This window comes from Magallana gigas, chromosome 3 (genome assembly GCF_963853765.1).
Source record: "Magallana gigas chromosome 3, xbMagGiga1.1, whole genome shotgun sequence".
NCBI classification, from domain to species: Eukaryota; Metazoa; Mollusca; class Bivalvia; order Ostreida; family Ostreidae; genus Magallana; species Magallana gigas.
In genome coordinates, this window is record NC_088855.1 from 14,550,165 (window position 1) to 14,568,386 (window position 18,222).

General features: G+C 32.4%; 2 protein-coding genes across 4 annotated transcripts; one reads left to right on the forward strand and one right to left on the reverse strand.

Moving 5' to 3' along the window:
- Window positions 1–1,125: 1,125 nt before the first annotated feature.
- Window positions 1,126–16,340, forward strand: LOC105331369 (beta-1,3-galactosyltransferase 5). Of its 3 annotated transcripts, none has more exons than XM_011433511.4 (3): window positions 1,126–1,414; window positions 13,783–13,916; window positions 15,142–16,340. In XM_011433511.4, the coding sequence occupies exons 2-3, from the start codon at window positions 13,905–13,907 to the stop codon at window positions 16,228–16,230; spliced, it is 1,101 nt and encodes a 366-aa protein (XP_011431813.3). In that variant the 5' UTR covers window positions 1,126–1,414; window positions 13,783–13,904; the 3' UTR covers window positions 16,231–16,340. The 3 variants fall into 3 exon arrangements, with proteins under 3 accessions (XP_011431813.3, XP_065934687.1, XP_065934688.1); XM_066078615.1 differs by lacking the exon at window positions 1,126–1,414 and adding an exon at window positions 13,485–13,509; XM_066078616.1 differs by lacking the exon at window positions 1,126–1,414 and adding an exon at window positions 14,762–14,830 and having other exon boundaries at window positions 13,777–13,916.
- LOC105331368 (apolipoprotein D) lies at window positions 2,731–8,054 on the reverse strand. The gene is made up of 5 exons (XM_011433510.4): window positions 7,823–8,054; window positions 4,410–4,540; window positions 3,966–4,054; window positions 3,777–3,872; window positions 2,731–3,201 (listed from the first exon to the last, which is right to left on the reverse strand). Exons 1-5 carry the CDS (start codon window positions 7,943–7,945, stop codon window positions 3,071–3,073), a joined length of 570 nt encoding a protein of 189 aa, XP_011431812.3. The 5' UTR covers window positions 7,946–8,054; the 3' UTR covers window positions 2,731–3,070.
- Window positions 16,341–18,222: the final 1,882 nt, after the last annotated feature.

An 18,222-nucleotide genomic window follows, 5' to 3' on the forward strand; every position in this document is an offset into this window, starting at 1 on the left:
AATACCAACGCGTGCAGATTATTTTTGTCTCGGAAGGATCAAAAGATGGGGGACGTTTGTTTCTAAGATAAGACCTAGCATATCCTACAGTTTTCCTTGATTTAATAGGCCGTGAGAAAATTGATTAAAATCGCATATGAGGTGTAATCTTCACGTAATTTCCGTAATTACACCTCACAGATGAAAAAGAAAATTACGTTGGACATACATAAATACGTGTATTCTTATTTGGAAATATTTGTTCAAGTGAAAATTATAGAGTTTTACCGATTTACCGTTGCATTTATCCACGAATGTATTTTGCACGTACTGTAATGTCTCCTGCAGTTATTTCATCTCTTTCGATCATAACCTTGTCGAGTAGCTACAGCTGTAAGAGTTTTTTTATGATCAACATTCTACTGTCTTTTTCATTCCTTTAATCATATGGAGGTTTAACTTTCCTACAAACCACCGGTTATGAAGATTCAGTCAATCGAACCGCAATAGAAAATAAAACGAATCAGAACGAAGCGGTCATTGAAATATAATTACTTGCACGTATCATATCTATGTTTAGTTGAAAACTACACCAACAAGTATAATTATTTTAAGCTTTAGATGAGGAAGAAAAGCTTTTTGGTTACTCAATATTGAAGAAAAGGAAATTCTTAACCTTGTGGGCAAATTTATAAAAGATAACTTCCTATTGTAATCAAACACTTTTTTATATACTGTACTTTTTTAATTGAAATAGTACAATATTGTTGAAATTAACTATGTCATTTACTATGATTGTTATACTTTAATAATTTTCATACTATTCATTAGCATGTCTTTCTCGTGTAGTTGTAATAATTTCATACTTGTTTGTTCTGGGCTCTAAAGTAGAAATAAATGTTCTGTTCTGTGCACATATCGGAGGATTTGCATTTAACGACAATCATGAATAACATATGTATAAATTCATGTACCACCACCAATAAGGAGAGAGAGAGAGAGAGAGAGAGAGAGAGAGAGAGAGAGAGAGAGAGAGAGAGAGAGAGAGAGAGAGAGAGAGAGAGAGAGAGAGAGAGAGAGAGAGAGAGAGAGAGAGAGAGAGAGAGAGTATAACACCGGTTTTCCTGTATGTTTTAAATATAAACAAATTAGGAAGAGAGGTGCTTCACCTGCCGTACTTGAAATGAATGTTTACGAGCCTACAATGCATGATTTTTTTTTCATCTGGGCTCGTATCACTTGTGACATAATGTGTTGATGTGTTGATGTGTCGGAGGAATAAAAATCGATGATAAAGATTCCTAAGACGGAAGTTCGATCACTTGACACAATAAGTGGATTTGTCTTGATTACAGGACACCAGTTGATAAACGTGTAGAGCTTTCAAACGTTTGTGGAGGACAATTTATATCTGATTGTGCAGAACTTTTTGGGGGTAAGTTTACGTAAGACTGTGTTTTTTTAGTACTAGTACGTAAAATTGTGTAGCTAAGTACTTACAATAATATACTTAATACAAACCCTTTCTAATCATTATATGACTTAACACGTACTATAATAATCAATTGTTTTATTACTGTGTCCGGATTGGACTGTTACTGTTGGACTTTTACATTGCAAACGCTCAATAGCATGTTGGATAAAGAAAACAACACATGTCGATGCTCTGACACAGCTCTCCGCTCACTCAACGTGTGTTCAACTCTTCCTCCTTCCTATTAAACGGACGGATGAAAAGGTTTTTATACCGGATGGACACACACAAAAAGTTTACTTTATGAAAAGAATGTCGTATATTAAACCACATTACGTTCAAAATATATGCGTAGTTTAGTAGGAAAACAAAGCACATTTTTAAAACAATACCTACGTGATCAATTCATAATGAATTAATTAATAATGAATAAAGATATGTAATATGTCGTGAGAAGATTATTTCTAGTCACACCTGGTGTGTAATATTCCAGAAATTCATGGCATCGCAGATCATCTATGATACTATATTTTTTTAAAATGTTAACTGTGTAACATTGTAATGTATCTTATTGTATACTGTCCTTCGTGACATGTATTATTTTTCAAATAATATCTGCAATATGTCTACTTTTAAAGTATAGTCATATTGCAGATATTATCTGAAAAATAATATATGCCAGGAAGGACAATACAACAAGGAGAAGACTACCTAGGTTCTTTTTAGAACGTGTGTCCGATCCTTTTGGCATCTAATAGTCAATAAAATATGTTCAATTCATCTATGATTGAGATAAATAAATATTTTCACTCGTATAATCGACCCTGTAAATATTTATGTGATATAATTGTAGGCTTTTAAGTTTAATCTAGATATCGAGGGATGCGATCGAACGCTTTCTATTGTAATTTCCTTTGCATTTTATAAAATATTCAAACTCTTTCTTGTCTTGTCGACTAGTCGTTGCGTATTCTTCATATTGAAAATGAAGTGGGCTTTTTTTCGTTTCATTAAGTAAATAAAGATAACCCTTCCTGTTAATTAGATGGAGTCAATCGTATTACAAAGACATTTGATGGACAAATGATTTTTACTTGGCCTGTAAGAAAGAAAAAACAAAAACAAAAGAAAGTCAAAAAGAATTTGAGTATTTCTCTTCTATTTATTAATAGCTGTGTTGTGAAAGAGCAATGGCACGTTATGTGGAGTTAATCATGGTATGATTTACATGTAGAACAAATTCTAAAATGCGCAAATAACAAATGAATCAACGACTCTTGGTGTTTAAAAAAAAAATTTATTATGCTTTAGAACAAAATGGAACAAATATAAAGAGTTTTGTGGGTTGTTTATAGGGTTTTTTTTTCAGATAATAAAAAAGCAAACGCAAAATAATCGTAGCACGAAATATTGTCTCGAAACAACATGATTGTTCACTGTGGCGGCTCTATCAAAAACATGTTTGGCAGGAGGAATAGTTTAAAAGAATCAGTTACACTAATATAAAACCTCACATTCAGCCCAATATATAAAGTCCCTTGACGCCCACGTGTACCATACCCCCCTACCCCTTCCACCCCCGGGGGATGGCAATGGTAGAAATAAAAACTTTGAACATTAACATCCCGTCTGTGTGGTAGGGTTTAGCTTGCTGGGGTCAAGGCCGATCTGACGTAGATGCTGGTAGAGGTCGCTTCTCACGTCCTCTGTTATTCCAGTTCTGTCTCTTGTAAGAATCCACAAAATTTCTAAAAAAAAAAAACCCCACCAATAATAATTGTTATTTTCATTATGAAAAATTAAATCTCTCTCTCTCTCTCTCTCTCTCTCTCTCTCTCTCTCTCTCTCATAGCTAAGAACTAAAGTATCTGCATCCTTGTGTGGTTAGTTTTTCGCATTAAAGCCTCACATTTTCAATGCAAATTTGCATTTCAAAAAATGGTGTTTTTTCTAATCATTAACTGAATCAAAAAAAGTTAATTGGATAATACTGCAAACTTTAGTCAACGGATCGTTTATCAGAAATTTATGTTTTGAATTCTAAAAACGTTACAATGTGATAAAAGCAATAAAACCGTGTTTTGGTATTGGTTAACATTTATAGTGTTGTTCGGGGTTAGTGTATTAAGTGTGTCCTATTCATGTATAGCCTACACAAATACATCCGCGTTCTCTACATATTGTATCATTTAGGTTAATCGCTTATTTACCACAACATCTTTATTGTATGATAAGGAGATGTAGGTTTATTATTTAAGGATGTAAAGTAATAACTATTTCTCTCCTAAAACATTGAAAGACCCCCCCCCCCCCCAATACTTACCCAATCGTGCCCGGTTGAACAGTGTATTAGTACAAGAATAAACAATGGAGTACTGGTCGTAATCAGTCTTTACAACCCAGTAGGGGCCATCGGACACTGAAATAAAAAACAGTGTCCGTCATAATAAACGTGTATATATTTAAACAACTTCATCAATAAACCAAAGTAGAAAATTTAGATTATACGTACTTCCTCCAAAGGTGACCAATAATTTGGCTGGGTTTCCAGCATTGGGGTCCACCCTGGCTGACCCTACCACTGAGGAATTACTACCGGTACTAAAAGAGAAATCGTATAGTATATTATTGATATGATATAGTGTTGATATATTTAACTGTAATGTTAATTCGTGTATAACTGTAGTACAAATTATGCTGAGATCAAGTTACCAAAACAATTATGTCAACCTTATATTGAACGGAACTCTAAAGTTTGGTAATAGAACCCTGGATTAAAATAACAAGCACTTGACATCACCTTCTATAAGGAAAGAACAATAAAAAGTGAAGTGGCTAGTTCTAAAGAAAGGGGCACATTGCCAAAAAAGCGAAGGACACCCCTTCCTCCCCCCCCCCCGCCTTGTTGCTTCACAAGCATGAAATAAAGAGAGACATTTGTTTCTGGAAGACTTACATGATGTTCTTGCCCGAGTTGACCACCCGTATGGTGTCGTCGGGGAGTGGTGAGTACTCGGCCGCGGAACACTTCAGGAAGGTCTCAGCAATGAAGAAATAGCGCTCAAACTCATACCAGTCACCGTAATACTGAAAAACAGAGGACCATAGTGCAAATCATATCATAAATAACTCTCTCTCTCTCTCTCTCTCTCTCTCTCTCTCCCAACTTTTCTTCACTATATAATATATACATGTATTTACCAAATCACCATGACAGTAGGTAAAAGCTATACAATGTATGTATCTATATTGTATTATTGCAAGGAAAATATTAACCTATAGAAATTATGATATGCAGATTAAGGTAGTCCATCCATAACTATCATATTTCATATCTAATAGATTGCAAGTTTGATCACTAAAATCTTAGTGTGATTTTAAGGAGTTTATTAAATAATAAAGTTTCACCTTTGAAATCTTAAAAAAAAAAATTTAATGAATTTATCATATGTTGAAGTTAACATTGAAGTCTATGGGAAAAATGCTTTTTTGAATATATTTCTTTAGTACAAGTATTTTTCTCACATTTCTCTTGGTAAAAAGTTGCAAAAGCTTTCTCCGTCTTCGAATATGCTAAAATAATTCATAGTTTACGATACATATTTTCAGAAAATGATTTTTCTAAATTTTTATAAAGGGCAGAGAACTCTTTAAAAAAAATTTAAGTGCAAAAAGTTCATTTGATTGACTACATACATGCACCCAAGTTTGGTTTATATCAGTCTAATAATAGCTTTAAAATACGTATTTGATGTAGTATAGATCAATCAAAATTGTTAAATTCACCTTAGTTATGGATGGACTACCTTAAATGCATATTCGGGATATTTTAAAACATTGACTCAGAGAAAACAAAGACTCTGAAACTAGATTTAATTAAGTCCTATATCATACAGCGAACATCTTTGTATTTAGTACAGCATAACGTTTAGTATGTGATTTTTAGTGCAGGGCAATGCAGGCCACATAAAACAAGTACATTTGTACCTCTTTAAGATGTGATAAAGTCTTCTAGGGTTTACAAAGTGATATATTTTACTCGTATAGTGAATTAGTATCATATTTATATATATAATACATGTTGATAACTTCAATTCGATCATAGTTCTTCACAATTTTTTTTCTTTTGCATGTACATGTATTTATCAATTAGCATAATTGGTTGTGGTTATAAAATATAGATTTTCTAAAATGTAGTTATCTTCAAATCGCGCTAATGTAAATGCAAGAACAAATTTTCTTTATTTTTTATTGTTCTATATGTGGTGTTTGGAGTTCAAAGTGGTGCTTATAAAAGAGCAAATCCGGAATTTAATTCTACTAATCAACATCACGTACATGTATCTGTCCATCTACTTAATCACACGTGAACCCTTCATGACATACACACTTGTAACTTCTTGGTTACATAATTTTTTTCTTACTTTTAACCACAAGACATCGGTAATACACCTATCACAAATCAACGAATTTACCTCGCTCATTAGTGATTCAGTACATTGCTTTTATACAACGACCAGCAATGAACTTTGAACTATTGGTGTCAGCAAGAACTCGTGTGATTCCGGGATGGGGACGTACATGTACACCTGTACTTGTAGTACTTAAATCTAGTCCGTGATTGGTACAAGAAGTCTGGGGTGACGGGATTTGGGAAAACAGTAAAACACGCTTATAACGAAGTCCCAAGGACGGGCAGTTTTATTTCATTATAGGCGTAATTCGTTATATCCGTCAAGTTTATAATATGTAATAAAGTCACGGGAAATGAAGATCACTGTACTGGGATTGGAAGCAATAATTAACATATATTAAGATCCCCGATATCGGCGGTTGGGGTAGTTGTTTTGGAAAGGAACTTTTTAACTTGACTTTAATAAAACATAATGGTTGATAATCAGAATTATTATAATAATTATATTAAGCCAAGGATTTATCTGTAAAGCAAAACAAGCTATAGAACATTCTATCTTTACTGCGTTTTTTCTTTTTTTTTGGGGGGGGGGGGATCAATTAATTCGAAAGATACCCGACAAGTGTTAACTGTTCATTTGAACCTGATAAATAAAAAGAAATATACTTAAAAACCACTGTAACCTTGAAACATACCTGCAATATAGTCATATTTGCCATCAATACACGTTTCAACTTACCACACACCTCATGCAGTACTTACGAAAACCTCATGATTATTCTGTTTATTTTGTTCCTCTATTACCACGCGTAGTGTTTATTTGTATTAGTTTTGAATTTATTTAGTATACGTATTTATTCATTTGTTAAGTAATAGTGTCATAACAAGTTTATCTATATGTTACTATATGCTACGTGATATCCATATCATATGTATAACTTTATTCCACTGTCTAATTAAAGACTTCAGCCTATTCATTAAATTGGCGGATTTTATTTTTCCGGCGCAACAGCATCCTCGTTCCTTCTCCACTTCCAGAGAACTGTTTAATTTAATGAGTTTAATGAGTTATTGAGGAAACATAATTTTTCAACTACAAATTCATCATTCGGTTACATTTTCTCTCTTCTAATGTTTTAAATTTATTTGATCACTACTTATGTCGGCAGCGAGGAGCTTTTTCCTTTTAATGAGCAGAGGGATCATAAACATTTCATGTTTTGTGATGATAGTCCATAACTTCATAATTTAATTAAAAATCATTACTCGAACACACTGTATTTAGTTAAATATAATTAAAATTTTACCTACATGTATTTACTAGATGAAAAGTTAAAAAAAAACAAGAATAGAAAAAAAAGCTCATGTTTTGTCATTTTTATGCAAAGTTTAGCTTCAGTTTGCTTGGCTTCAAGTCTTATGGGGGAAAAACTTTTTAGAGGAAATGATTGAAGCAAAATTACACTGCTGTCGTCCTGCGCGAAATTGGTTTGTTGTATATATACTGCTTAAAACAGTATTTCTTCAGATATCGATGCAATTTATTTTAACGATTTGTTTTGATCTCATTCATAGTAAATCATGTTTAAGTTAGATCCAGAATTTCATACTACCACGTTTTTGAAGCAATTGAATTTTATTTAAATACAGTTCATTGCTTTATGATGTTAGTAATTATATATTTTGTTACTTTTAATCGTACTAATATTTTTGCGAAAGAAATTGAAAATATGACCGAACAGCACAAAATTTCGAATTCAGCAGATGTCATGCTAGGCAAAATTTTAAAATAGTTCCTGTTTATCCAAAGTATTTTAGAACAAACCAAGCAAAACATAATTAAACACCAGCCATTCTGTGTTACTATTTTGCTAATTTTTAAGTATTGAGAGGTACTTATAATAAACCATACAGTAAATTAAATAACTATTACCAAAGAAAGTCAAGTCACTCACCCGGTCCACATCAAAATTGGCCTGGACCGGAACATCCGGGCAACTCCCGAACCTAAACACCTGTCCCGATGTCACTCCTAGACAAAGGAACATCAGGGACAGGGAAACAAGTGACGTCATCATGATCTGTCTCTCTAGGGTAGATGTGTGAACTTACTGATTCAGCGTAACTGACTGGAGCGCGTTATATACACATACACTGGCCGGTAATCTGCGCAGTCTGTACATAGTCCAATTGATGGTCTTATATAAATATGTTTGTGCTCCATTAGTCACCGTCCTTTGGCTCCACGTTCTAGTATACAAAATACACAACTTACCACACAGTCGGGACGGATTAAACACTTCTGGAGTTATACTTGTGAATAATGCTTTTTGGGGGTTGGGAGGGGAAGGATGTTCGAGTTGGATTGTTATTAATTTATCTGTTGTTTCTTCATCATTTATTATGGTTTACGTACGTATATTTAGTAAACAAACACTCTGCCATCCTGTTCACGTTTGCTGACATGCTGTAGAATGTCAAAAACTAGGACGAGTTGACGTCACAATACACAGTGGTCAACATAGACATTGTTTTTGTCCACACTGGCGTCAAAAGCATTAATGACCAAACGCTGGGAAGATGCGCTTTGTTTTTTCCTCGAGGATATCTTCTCTTTTTTCATTTATGTGTATAAATTAAGATATGGGTTATAAATGACTGAGATTAGTTAACGAGGGAGAATAAAAATTCACGGCATCTATCCTTATATGATACACTCCTCCACGGCTATTAAGTACAAAAGGATTGTACTTTTGCGTACGATAAAAAAGTATAACTCAGAACGATATCAATGTAATGATAATAAACATACAACATCGATCTCACTACATATATACATGTAACCGTTCAGAACACATTATCAATGACGACAGAAAACGCTGCTTCCCAATCAGACACACCACTAGTATCTAATTACCACTACTTTTAAATATACATGTACATGTTTAATAATTTCTGAAATCAACCCTTTTTTATACTGTGAATTTTTTTTTAAAATAAATAAACTATTCTTCTCTAATCAAGCTTACCCCTTGCATATTTCAATTATAGCAAAAAGTAAGTTAAGTTAAACTTTCAATTTTTGTCGCTAAAAATCGGGGGTTTTTTTTCGTTTTTGTTTTGGTTGGGTTTTTTTTTGGTTTTTTTGTTTGCTATATTTTTTTCTTTTTTTTTTTCTTCTTTTTTTAAAATCTTTTTTTGTGGATTTCATTTTTTGGCCCCTTAATTTACATAATTATTTAAGGAATAAGAATTCATTATTTGTGAATAATTAGGTGTCAGTTCATAAATTTAAATTTTAAATAATGTACGATTAAATATCAGAATATTAATTATGCAAAGCCCGCTTACGCTCCAACATTACGTTATTTGAATTTATTGGACTGTACAATACAAAATCGATCAAAGTGCTATCACAGATAAAGAAACTGAAAAATGTAAATATTATATAACGTCAAATCATGCCTATGCTATAAAATCTATGCACATCTTTGTTAAAGGTAATGAGATTCAATTAACTTATGTCAAATGGGAATTGTATGCGTAATTAGGGTCAGTTGGACAGTCCTCGCGTTTAAATTCGACAACTACAATAAACTCAGTTAGCCAATTATCCTAGACACAACATTTGAGCATTTCTTTATTCTTTTGACGGCAATTACAGAATTAAAATAAATATTTACAAACAAAATTCATTAGTAATCAAAACATGCGTTGATGAAGGGGAAAAGCTAAAACTGACAATTTACCCAGAGATCAACTTTCTCAATTGTAATTGTAATGAATTCACAAAGGTTAGAGCTTCTATTTAATAGCTTAAGTTATCTCTTCTATACCAGACTGCTATTCACCTAAACAAAGGAAGAGAACACCAATTAATGAAATAGTGGGATGCAAAATTATCAAATATCTCCTTGTATACTATCGACCATCTTCCCAAGTGAAGGGTTTCTGATCCGCTGTGCTCTACATAAATATGTTTATGTAGTGCACAGCGCATCAGAAATATGTTTATGTAGTGCACAGCGCATCAGAAACCCTTGACTTGGGAAGATGACTATCGACTAAACATAGCTGACATAAATGCCTCTTCCAAATGTACAATCTATAGATATTTAGTTGATCATTGTACCTTGCAGTCATATCTAACAAAAAGAATTCCTTTACAATATAAGAAACTTATATGTAAATTAAGATTATCATCCCATTGTCTTACCATCGAAACTGGCAGATATAACAATGTTCCATTACAAAGACGTTTATGTCCTCTATGTACTTTAGATATAGAAGATGAATATCATTTTATATTAAAATGTCCCTATTACTGTAACTTAAGAGAAAAATTCCTTAAGAAGTTTTATTATATTAAACCCTCTGTCTTTAAATTAATTCTATTATTGTCAACACAAAATGTAAAGGATTTGTGCAATTTAGGTAAATATATTAAGAATGCTTTTGTAATCAGAAAACTTCATGTATAAACTTGCCTTTTTCAAGTGACCAGTATATGTATTATAACATGTGTATATTAATTGTATATGTCTATGAGCTGTACAGCTGTTGACTAATAAACAATACAATACAAACATGTCAATGTTGGATAGATTTTGTTTTGTGCAAAGTATTATTTGATTATTTAATAACATATAAAAGTAGACTTTATTTAATGTAACAACGTTGTTAGATTAAACCGCATTCCATAGAAATATCAAAATTACATGTATATTGATTATTTTATTTAAACATGGTCCATTTGGACTTTTGACTGGACTTTCATTCTGTTTCAAACAAGGGCCAGTCTCCTGAAATATTGTATTGTGTAATTCTTAATGAATAGTTTTTAAAAAATACAATTTATATATTAACCAAAAAATAAACGTACATTGATTTCTAATGGAGAGTACTAATATAGGCTTGGACTTGGACACGATTTGATTTAAAATTTTCAAATTTTATTTTTCCATTTTCAATGTTAATACTGATAAATATAGATGTTTATAATGCTATGTCAACATTTCAAAGTCAAATATAAGTTATAAGCAAGATACAGAGTTCACAATTCTTTGTTTTGTAAACAAAGCTTGAATATTGTCATTTTTTACATATGTGTTGTATTAGTGTAAATTTCAATCAAATGTATCTTTCTTTTGTTAAAAATAGTATTTATGAATATATTGAATTGGTTTAAATTGTATTTTACATGTCATTTTGTCTAATAAATGGTAATTCTCTACATTTCATTTTTTGTAAACAACTTTAAGACTCGAGTTTTGTTTACATAACAATCAGTTCTTACCTCTGTATCTCGCTTGTAACTTGACTAACATTCAATATTTTGGTCAATCATTTAAAATGCACCAGTAAAACATTTTATACATAAAAAATAAAAATGAAATTTTTCATCTCAAATCGTGTCCAAGTCCCTTTAATATAACTTCATCATACCTAATGTTATAGAATTTTATGCTCCGTATATAAATTTCGTTTCTATTTTTACATATCACTTACCCTGTATAACTTGTGTATATTTCATTCATATCAAATGCTATTTTAATAATGTTATGTTTTATATCCTATCATTCATATCAAATGCTATTTTAATAATGTTAAGTTTTAAATTTGTAGATAAGTTATTTTGTATATACGTTTCTAAAATGAAAAAAAAAAAACCAAAAAAGGGGAATATTCAAATGTCGCAATTATGATTTTACTTAATGATTAGCTAATATTACTTTTTATGTCGAAATCTGTAAATACTTATTTCTTTAATTTTCACATTAACTTCAATTGTTAAATAAGCCTCACAGGACCGCTTAGTATTTTAATTACATAATTCAACCTGTTTTGACATCTTACCTGGCACCTTTGAGCGTATTCATTTGAAATTTTTGAAACATATACTGAATTTAAAAAGCTGTACCCCATCATACATGGTTTATGGAGAAACCGGAAGGTTTCCGTTATCTGTTAATATATATACTATATATACTAGAATGGTTTCATACTGGGCAAAATTGTTCACCGGGCCAGAAAATAAAATTGTTCATATACTTTACAAATACTTATTGAATCAATATAATAATGACTTTTCTAAAAACCCATGGATTGATTGTATACATTCTATTTTTAATAAGTGTGGTTTTTCAAACATTTGGAATGAACAATGTACTGTAAATGTTAATTGGATTACAAATGCTGTCAAGCAAAGGCTTAAAGACCAGTTTGTGCAGAAATGGTCGGCTGATATTGCAAATTCTTCAAAAGGTCATATATATAGAACTTTCAAATTTATTTTTGGATATGAAAAATATTTGAGTATTCTGCCATCAAAACTTCGAAAAATTCTTGTTAGATTCCGTACGTCGAATCACCGACTTCCTGTAGAAACTGGTAGATGGTTAGGCATTCCTCTTAATGAAAGATGTTGCACATTATGTAATAAAAATCAAATAGCCGATGAAATGCACTTTATATTAGAATGTAATGCTCTTTCATGTATTAGACAAAAATACTTGGAACCTAGATTTTGTGTAAGACCAAACACTTTTACATTTTGTGAGTTATTGTCTACTTTAAAACTTAAAAAACTCAAAAAACTATGTTTATTTATAAATGAAATTTTTGAATCAGTCTGTCCTCCTTGAACATTTGTACTTTTTTCTCATATTTTTTTTTTCTCTCTCTAATTTGTACTGTACATGTACCTCTGACTCTATACATACATTTGTAAATATATATATATATATATATATATATATATATATATATATATATATATATATATATATATATATATATATATGTGTGTGTGTGTGTGTGTGTGTGTGTGTGTGTGTGTACCTCATGCACCGTCATGTTGACGGTTTGAGTGAAAATAAATTGAATTGAATTGAATTGAGCGTTTTAATTACATAATTTGAACAGTGGTTATTAACGCTAATTATAATGATTGTTACCTGTTCGTTTCATTTAACCAACTATATTTCATATTTCGGGATTAACTTTATGGGCGTGACTTTGTAATTATCGACGAAAGAAAACCAAAAGCCAAACGCAAATTGTCACCTTTTGACATTTGCAATATAAATTAATAAATAAATATTTTGGCTTTATTTTGATATTTGGTTTTATTTTGAAGGTAAATATATTTTCATTTTATGTAATTTTTCTTTGTCAATTTTAAGAACTGTTTTTATTGTAAATTTATACGACCTTTTGACATTTGCAATCTAAATTAATAAACATTAGATTTTGGCTTTATTTTAACATTTGGTTTTATTTCGAAGTCCCCGAAGATCCTTTATTCCCCGGTCCCTCAGCAAAGCGAGTACAGAGAGAAATCCGTTGTAACACTATCACCCACATTAGTGATATCCAACGAGAAATGTAGGGAAAAATAAATGTTTAAGAATAAATACATGTACGACTGTGAGTAAATACTACTAAACAAAGACGTCCCCATCCCCATCGATAATTACCCCATTAGAAATGTGATATCATAATGAGGAAGGATTTTGAAAAGTAAATATGTTTGCGTATGTCTGTGAAAGAACCAATGAGATACGAGCATTGATTCATTACACCGACAACCTCGTAGGTTTCGGCTTTCAGCGACCGAGAAAAAACAATAGACAAAATATAGGTGACATTTTTTATCTTATTTATCTTTTTTTTCTACCAGGTGTACTATTACTAGCTGTTAAATATTAATTATGAATGATGAGTAATTTTACCAGTATTACAAAAGCGTTACATGGATCGATGAAATTAATTGTAAACGAACTCAAAACATCAAAATCATTCATATAACATTCAATTCAACACTCGACCCACGTATCTGCCACGGGAATCTGTGATCAAATGAGTTATCTGCAATTAACACAGCACTCAAACGATTTAACTTATGTCCTTGTAGGTTTTTGTAAAAGCCATCGGGCGTTGGGGCAAAGTGTACAAAGAGGCATGTTTCTCCTTCCGTGTGGACATGAAAGGGTATTTCTGAGGCATAGAGAGTCCTCGGGAGACCTGTAAGCCACCATGAGGAGAAAGGTACGTCTTGTTTCTTATGTAAAACACCATAGACAGGTAAACAAAACAAAAACAACAACCAAATAACTGATACTCTCTTTAAATAATTTTTACAGGATTTCGTATGGATGTGTAATACTAGTGATTAATGGATAGTAATTGTCTAAGTAAATTTATATGGGATTTCGTATGGATGTGTAATATAACTGATTGATATTAATTGAGCTAATTTATCATTCGGAATATGCATGCAACATAATGTGGTTTCATCAATATTCGTTGAATATCCAATGTTCGTGGATTTCGTCGTTAAGTTGATCCATGGATTAAATGAAATGTTCATTGAAGTGCAATTTCTATTAACATTTTGTTTTGATAGGGTCATTGGCCTCGAATTTACGTATCCTTGAAAATGTGATTTTCACTTTATCTACGAAAGTTGATATCCTTGAATATTAATGAAACCACAGTATTGGCGAGTCCATCTCAAGATATTTGTTTCCATAATGAAACTAACATGCAGGCCGTGTCCAGTACATTGATGCACTGAAAATCAAAGCTGATTCATGTTGTTGTCTCAATTATTGATATTCATATGGTGTAAAGTGTTGATATCCGTATGTTCCATGTCTTATGTTGGCTCAAACATTTATATAATATGGTTGAAAATTTTTTTGTTTTCTTGAGAGTTGATTTTTGTAAAAACTAAAGTTTCTGTATTTGTTATCCACAATTACGTCGTTGGCACATGATTTAAAGTTATTCGACCGTAGAAAGTTCACTTTGTTTTGCCGGTACATTAAATTTCTAGTTTCATATTACGCTAAGTATTCAGGAAAACTAAACACAATACGTTTAATTCATAGGATTCTGATACAAAACATTATATGTACAACCGGGAAAGACGGGTCTGATATGGGCAAGGTAAAAAATTGGTAAGTTATGACACGTCACCTTAAGACAATCTGTAAACGTTACTAATGAACACTTGGTATCATACAAACATTGTAAATAGATATTCCGAAGTACCTACAAGCATACTAGTAGTCAATATACTTATAAAACATGTAAAATCTTCATCTCCATATAGATGGAAAAAGGAAATTTAACCAGAGGAAGGCATTTTTATGTTAAGCTTATCGCGTCTATCAAAGATTTCGAATATCTGACACAGGACTTCCTTTTTTCGCAGCTAACAACTTGTGTGACTTGTCTAATTCTTTATGTTATGCTTAATATTTTGCAGAAGATATTTGGCTTCCTGGTATCGAAGATGCCGCGTTTTCTGCAGAATGTCTTATTGGCCTGTGTGATTCTAACATTTCTGGCTATGTACTTGTTCAACTTAGCACAACGATCACAAAACCTGATACAAAGTGACCTGAATAGGACTTTCAACAAAGAGTCTTCCAGTGTTACGACCACTCGCAAGCCTAGTCATACAACCACTCATAATCTGATACTTAGGGACTTGAATAGGACCTCCAACAAAGAAATCAGAACTATAATCAAGTCTGGAGGAAAGCTAGTGTTTCCACATTTGCCATACATCAGGAATCCGTCAAAAATATGTGATACATTTAGGACGTTAAATAGAACTAAACTTTTAGTGTTGGTCAAGTCTTCGCCGGATAATTTTCATCTAAGGAATTGGATACGCTTTCAAAATCAACAAGATAACGAGTTTAAGGATTCTATCAAAACCGTATTTCTATTAGGAGAGTCTTCGTCCAGTGAAGAGAATATCAAAAAAGAAAGTCAAAAGTTCGGTGATATTGTCCAGGGAAGCTTCATGGATACTTATCGGAATCTCACGTACAAAACCGTAATGGGATATAGATGGTTAAGTGAACACTGCTCACACGCAGATTTCGTTCTTTATAAGGACGACGACTTTAAGATAAATCGTAAAAACATAATGCATAAATTGAAATCTCAAAAAACCCCAGACTCTTTATTCGCTGGTTTTCTCGTTAAAAACGGGAAGGGAATATACCGAGATCCAAAACATAAGTGGTATTTATCAAAGAAAGACTATCCAAAGGACACTCTTCCGCCGTATTTTCCGGGTGGTGCATACATTGTTAGCACAGTCATTGCCAAAAAGTTGGCATCCAATTTTCATTTGGTGAAATGGATACCAATAGACGACGTATACATTGGACTCGTGGCACAAACTCTAGATATAACCTTGACACACTCAAAATTATTTGGCATGGGAGATTGCAAACATTATAAAATTCATCTAGCTTGCAGAGAGTTTACTAGGCCTAATGATGTCCTAGCAGCATGGAAGTCCCTAACCATGTTCAATCTTGAGCGAAGAAAATCGTGACATAAACCTGGCAGAGTAAAATATTTTGATAATATATTGTATTACTTGTACTAGTGTTGTATTGTGCCATTTCCCCCTTGCCATCTTCCCCCCCCCCCCGGAAAAACTACTTTATAGCAACCCCCCCCCCCCGAAAAATGGCTATATAGTGACATTTCCCCCTACTTATAACCATGTTACCCTCCCCCCCTAGGAAAGCCTACTATATTGTAAATCCCCCCTCCCGTCTTCCATTCAGGCCATATAAATGGCGAAACATTCGTGGCAATAATTACCCAAATGAAGGTTAATAAATGCTTAGGTGGCAGGGGATAGTTTTTTTGGTCGAGGAAATGTGAGGCAGATAGTGCTCATATATGTGATTTAATTTTTCAGTGGATTTTTAAATTTGCTAAAATTGGTTTGCATGCAGGGGACACATGGTCCCGACTCTTGAGAATTTTTAAACATTTCAGAATAAAACAAGTACAACTTACATATAGCACTATAAAGAATAGCCAGGGACAGTCTCAAAATTTTCTGAAAAATGGCCCTTTTTTCACATTTTCACGGGTCCAGAACCACGCTCCAGTCCCGAGCAACTGCCATAAACTACCATAGGATTGGTAGCTTAATGTATACCCATGCAAATAATCACCAATTGATGGGGGGTCAATCACCTTCTTTTCGAGTGACATTTCGTGTTCTGAACCCACCCTACTTTTCAAGCACAAAACCGAAAGTGAAAATTTTGGCCACAGTTTCGCATTTTCATTCCATATCGGATGAAAAGTGCTACCAATAATAAAGTGTCATATATCAATGAAATTGACATGAGCTCCTCTATCCACAAAATGAATGCAATAAATATTCTACCAATTTATACCCCTCAAATAACCGGGTCTTTCCTTCGAAACTATCCCCTGCCACCTTAGCTACTCACATTGATTTAAGCAATATTTTATTACGCATCACTTAAACGGATGGGATAGCAGGCATTGCCTTTATAAACCCTCTGCGACATTCAATAGTCAAAGTCGTATATATATACAAGGTTTTGTGCCGTACAATATTGACAAGAATAGATTCTGTTAAGATATATATTATATTGATAAATATATGTATACATGTATATTTGAAAGATATATATGACCAGAATTTACAATATGTATTATTATATTTATTATAATATCATAATTTATAGTAACTAATAATGATGATTATTAGAAAAAAAATACATTTATCAAAACTTTTATACACAGGTTCAGGTTCTGTGGTACAAGACAATAAATAGGACGATGGATTTTTCTAACCCCTTTGTAGATTTAATAATTTCATGTACATACTTAAATATTGCAATATACTCAGTTGTTCATAAGTAAGATTAATGTCACCATTACATAAGTTGAACTGAAAAAGGTACTGCCAGCCGTAATGAATCTATATTTTGGATTAATAAATGTCTTTGAACAGAGTATTTTGAATATTCAAAAAAAAAAGTGAAATCATGTTTCATAATTGTTTTCACACGTCACAATTTGGGTTGTCACTCAAAATAATGATTGTATAAATTATCATTTAAATTACTAGCAGCGTTATGAAGTTGAAATGAATTATATTTTCCTTTCGAACACCATAATTAAAGTATTTCTTGGCTTTTGAAAAATACATATTTTTTTATGGCATGTGTTAATGAAGAGAGTTTTGGAAGACCACGGATATTACATGGAAGATCATTCCAGAGTCAAGTTGTTGAGGGTAAAAAACTTGTTATGTAAGAAGTTGTTATTGCTTGGGGGATATGAATTGTCCCGATTCCTTAGAGGATAAGAATTTTGAAGTGGTAAACATTGTTAAAGCAGATCAACTAAATACTTAGGTGCTAATCCATAAACCATCTTATAAAATAACACAAGCTTGTGTATTTTACGTCGAACTTCGGGTGTATCCCATTCAAGTTCATCATAAAGCAAGGATCTTGAAGAATTTGACCTTAATCCTGAAATGGTTCTA

Excerpts from the sequence above, each read along its gene's own strand:
- LOC105331368 (XM_011433510.4), bottom strand. The coding sequence starts at position 7,945 with ATGATGACGTCACTTGTTTCCCTGTCCCTGATGTTCCTTTGTCTAGGA. Across the intron at positions 4,055-4,409 it reads AACTCGGGCAAGAACATCAT|TACCGGTAGTAATTCCTCAG; the intron begins GTAAGTCTTCCA and ends TTTCTCTTTTAG. Across the intron at positions 3,202-3,776 it reads GTTCAACCGGGCACGATTGG|AAATTTTGTGGATTCTTACA; the intron begins GTAAGTATTGGG and ends TTTTTTTTTTAG.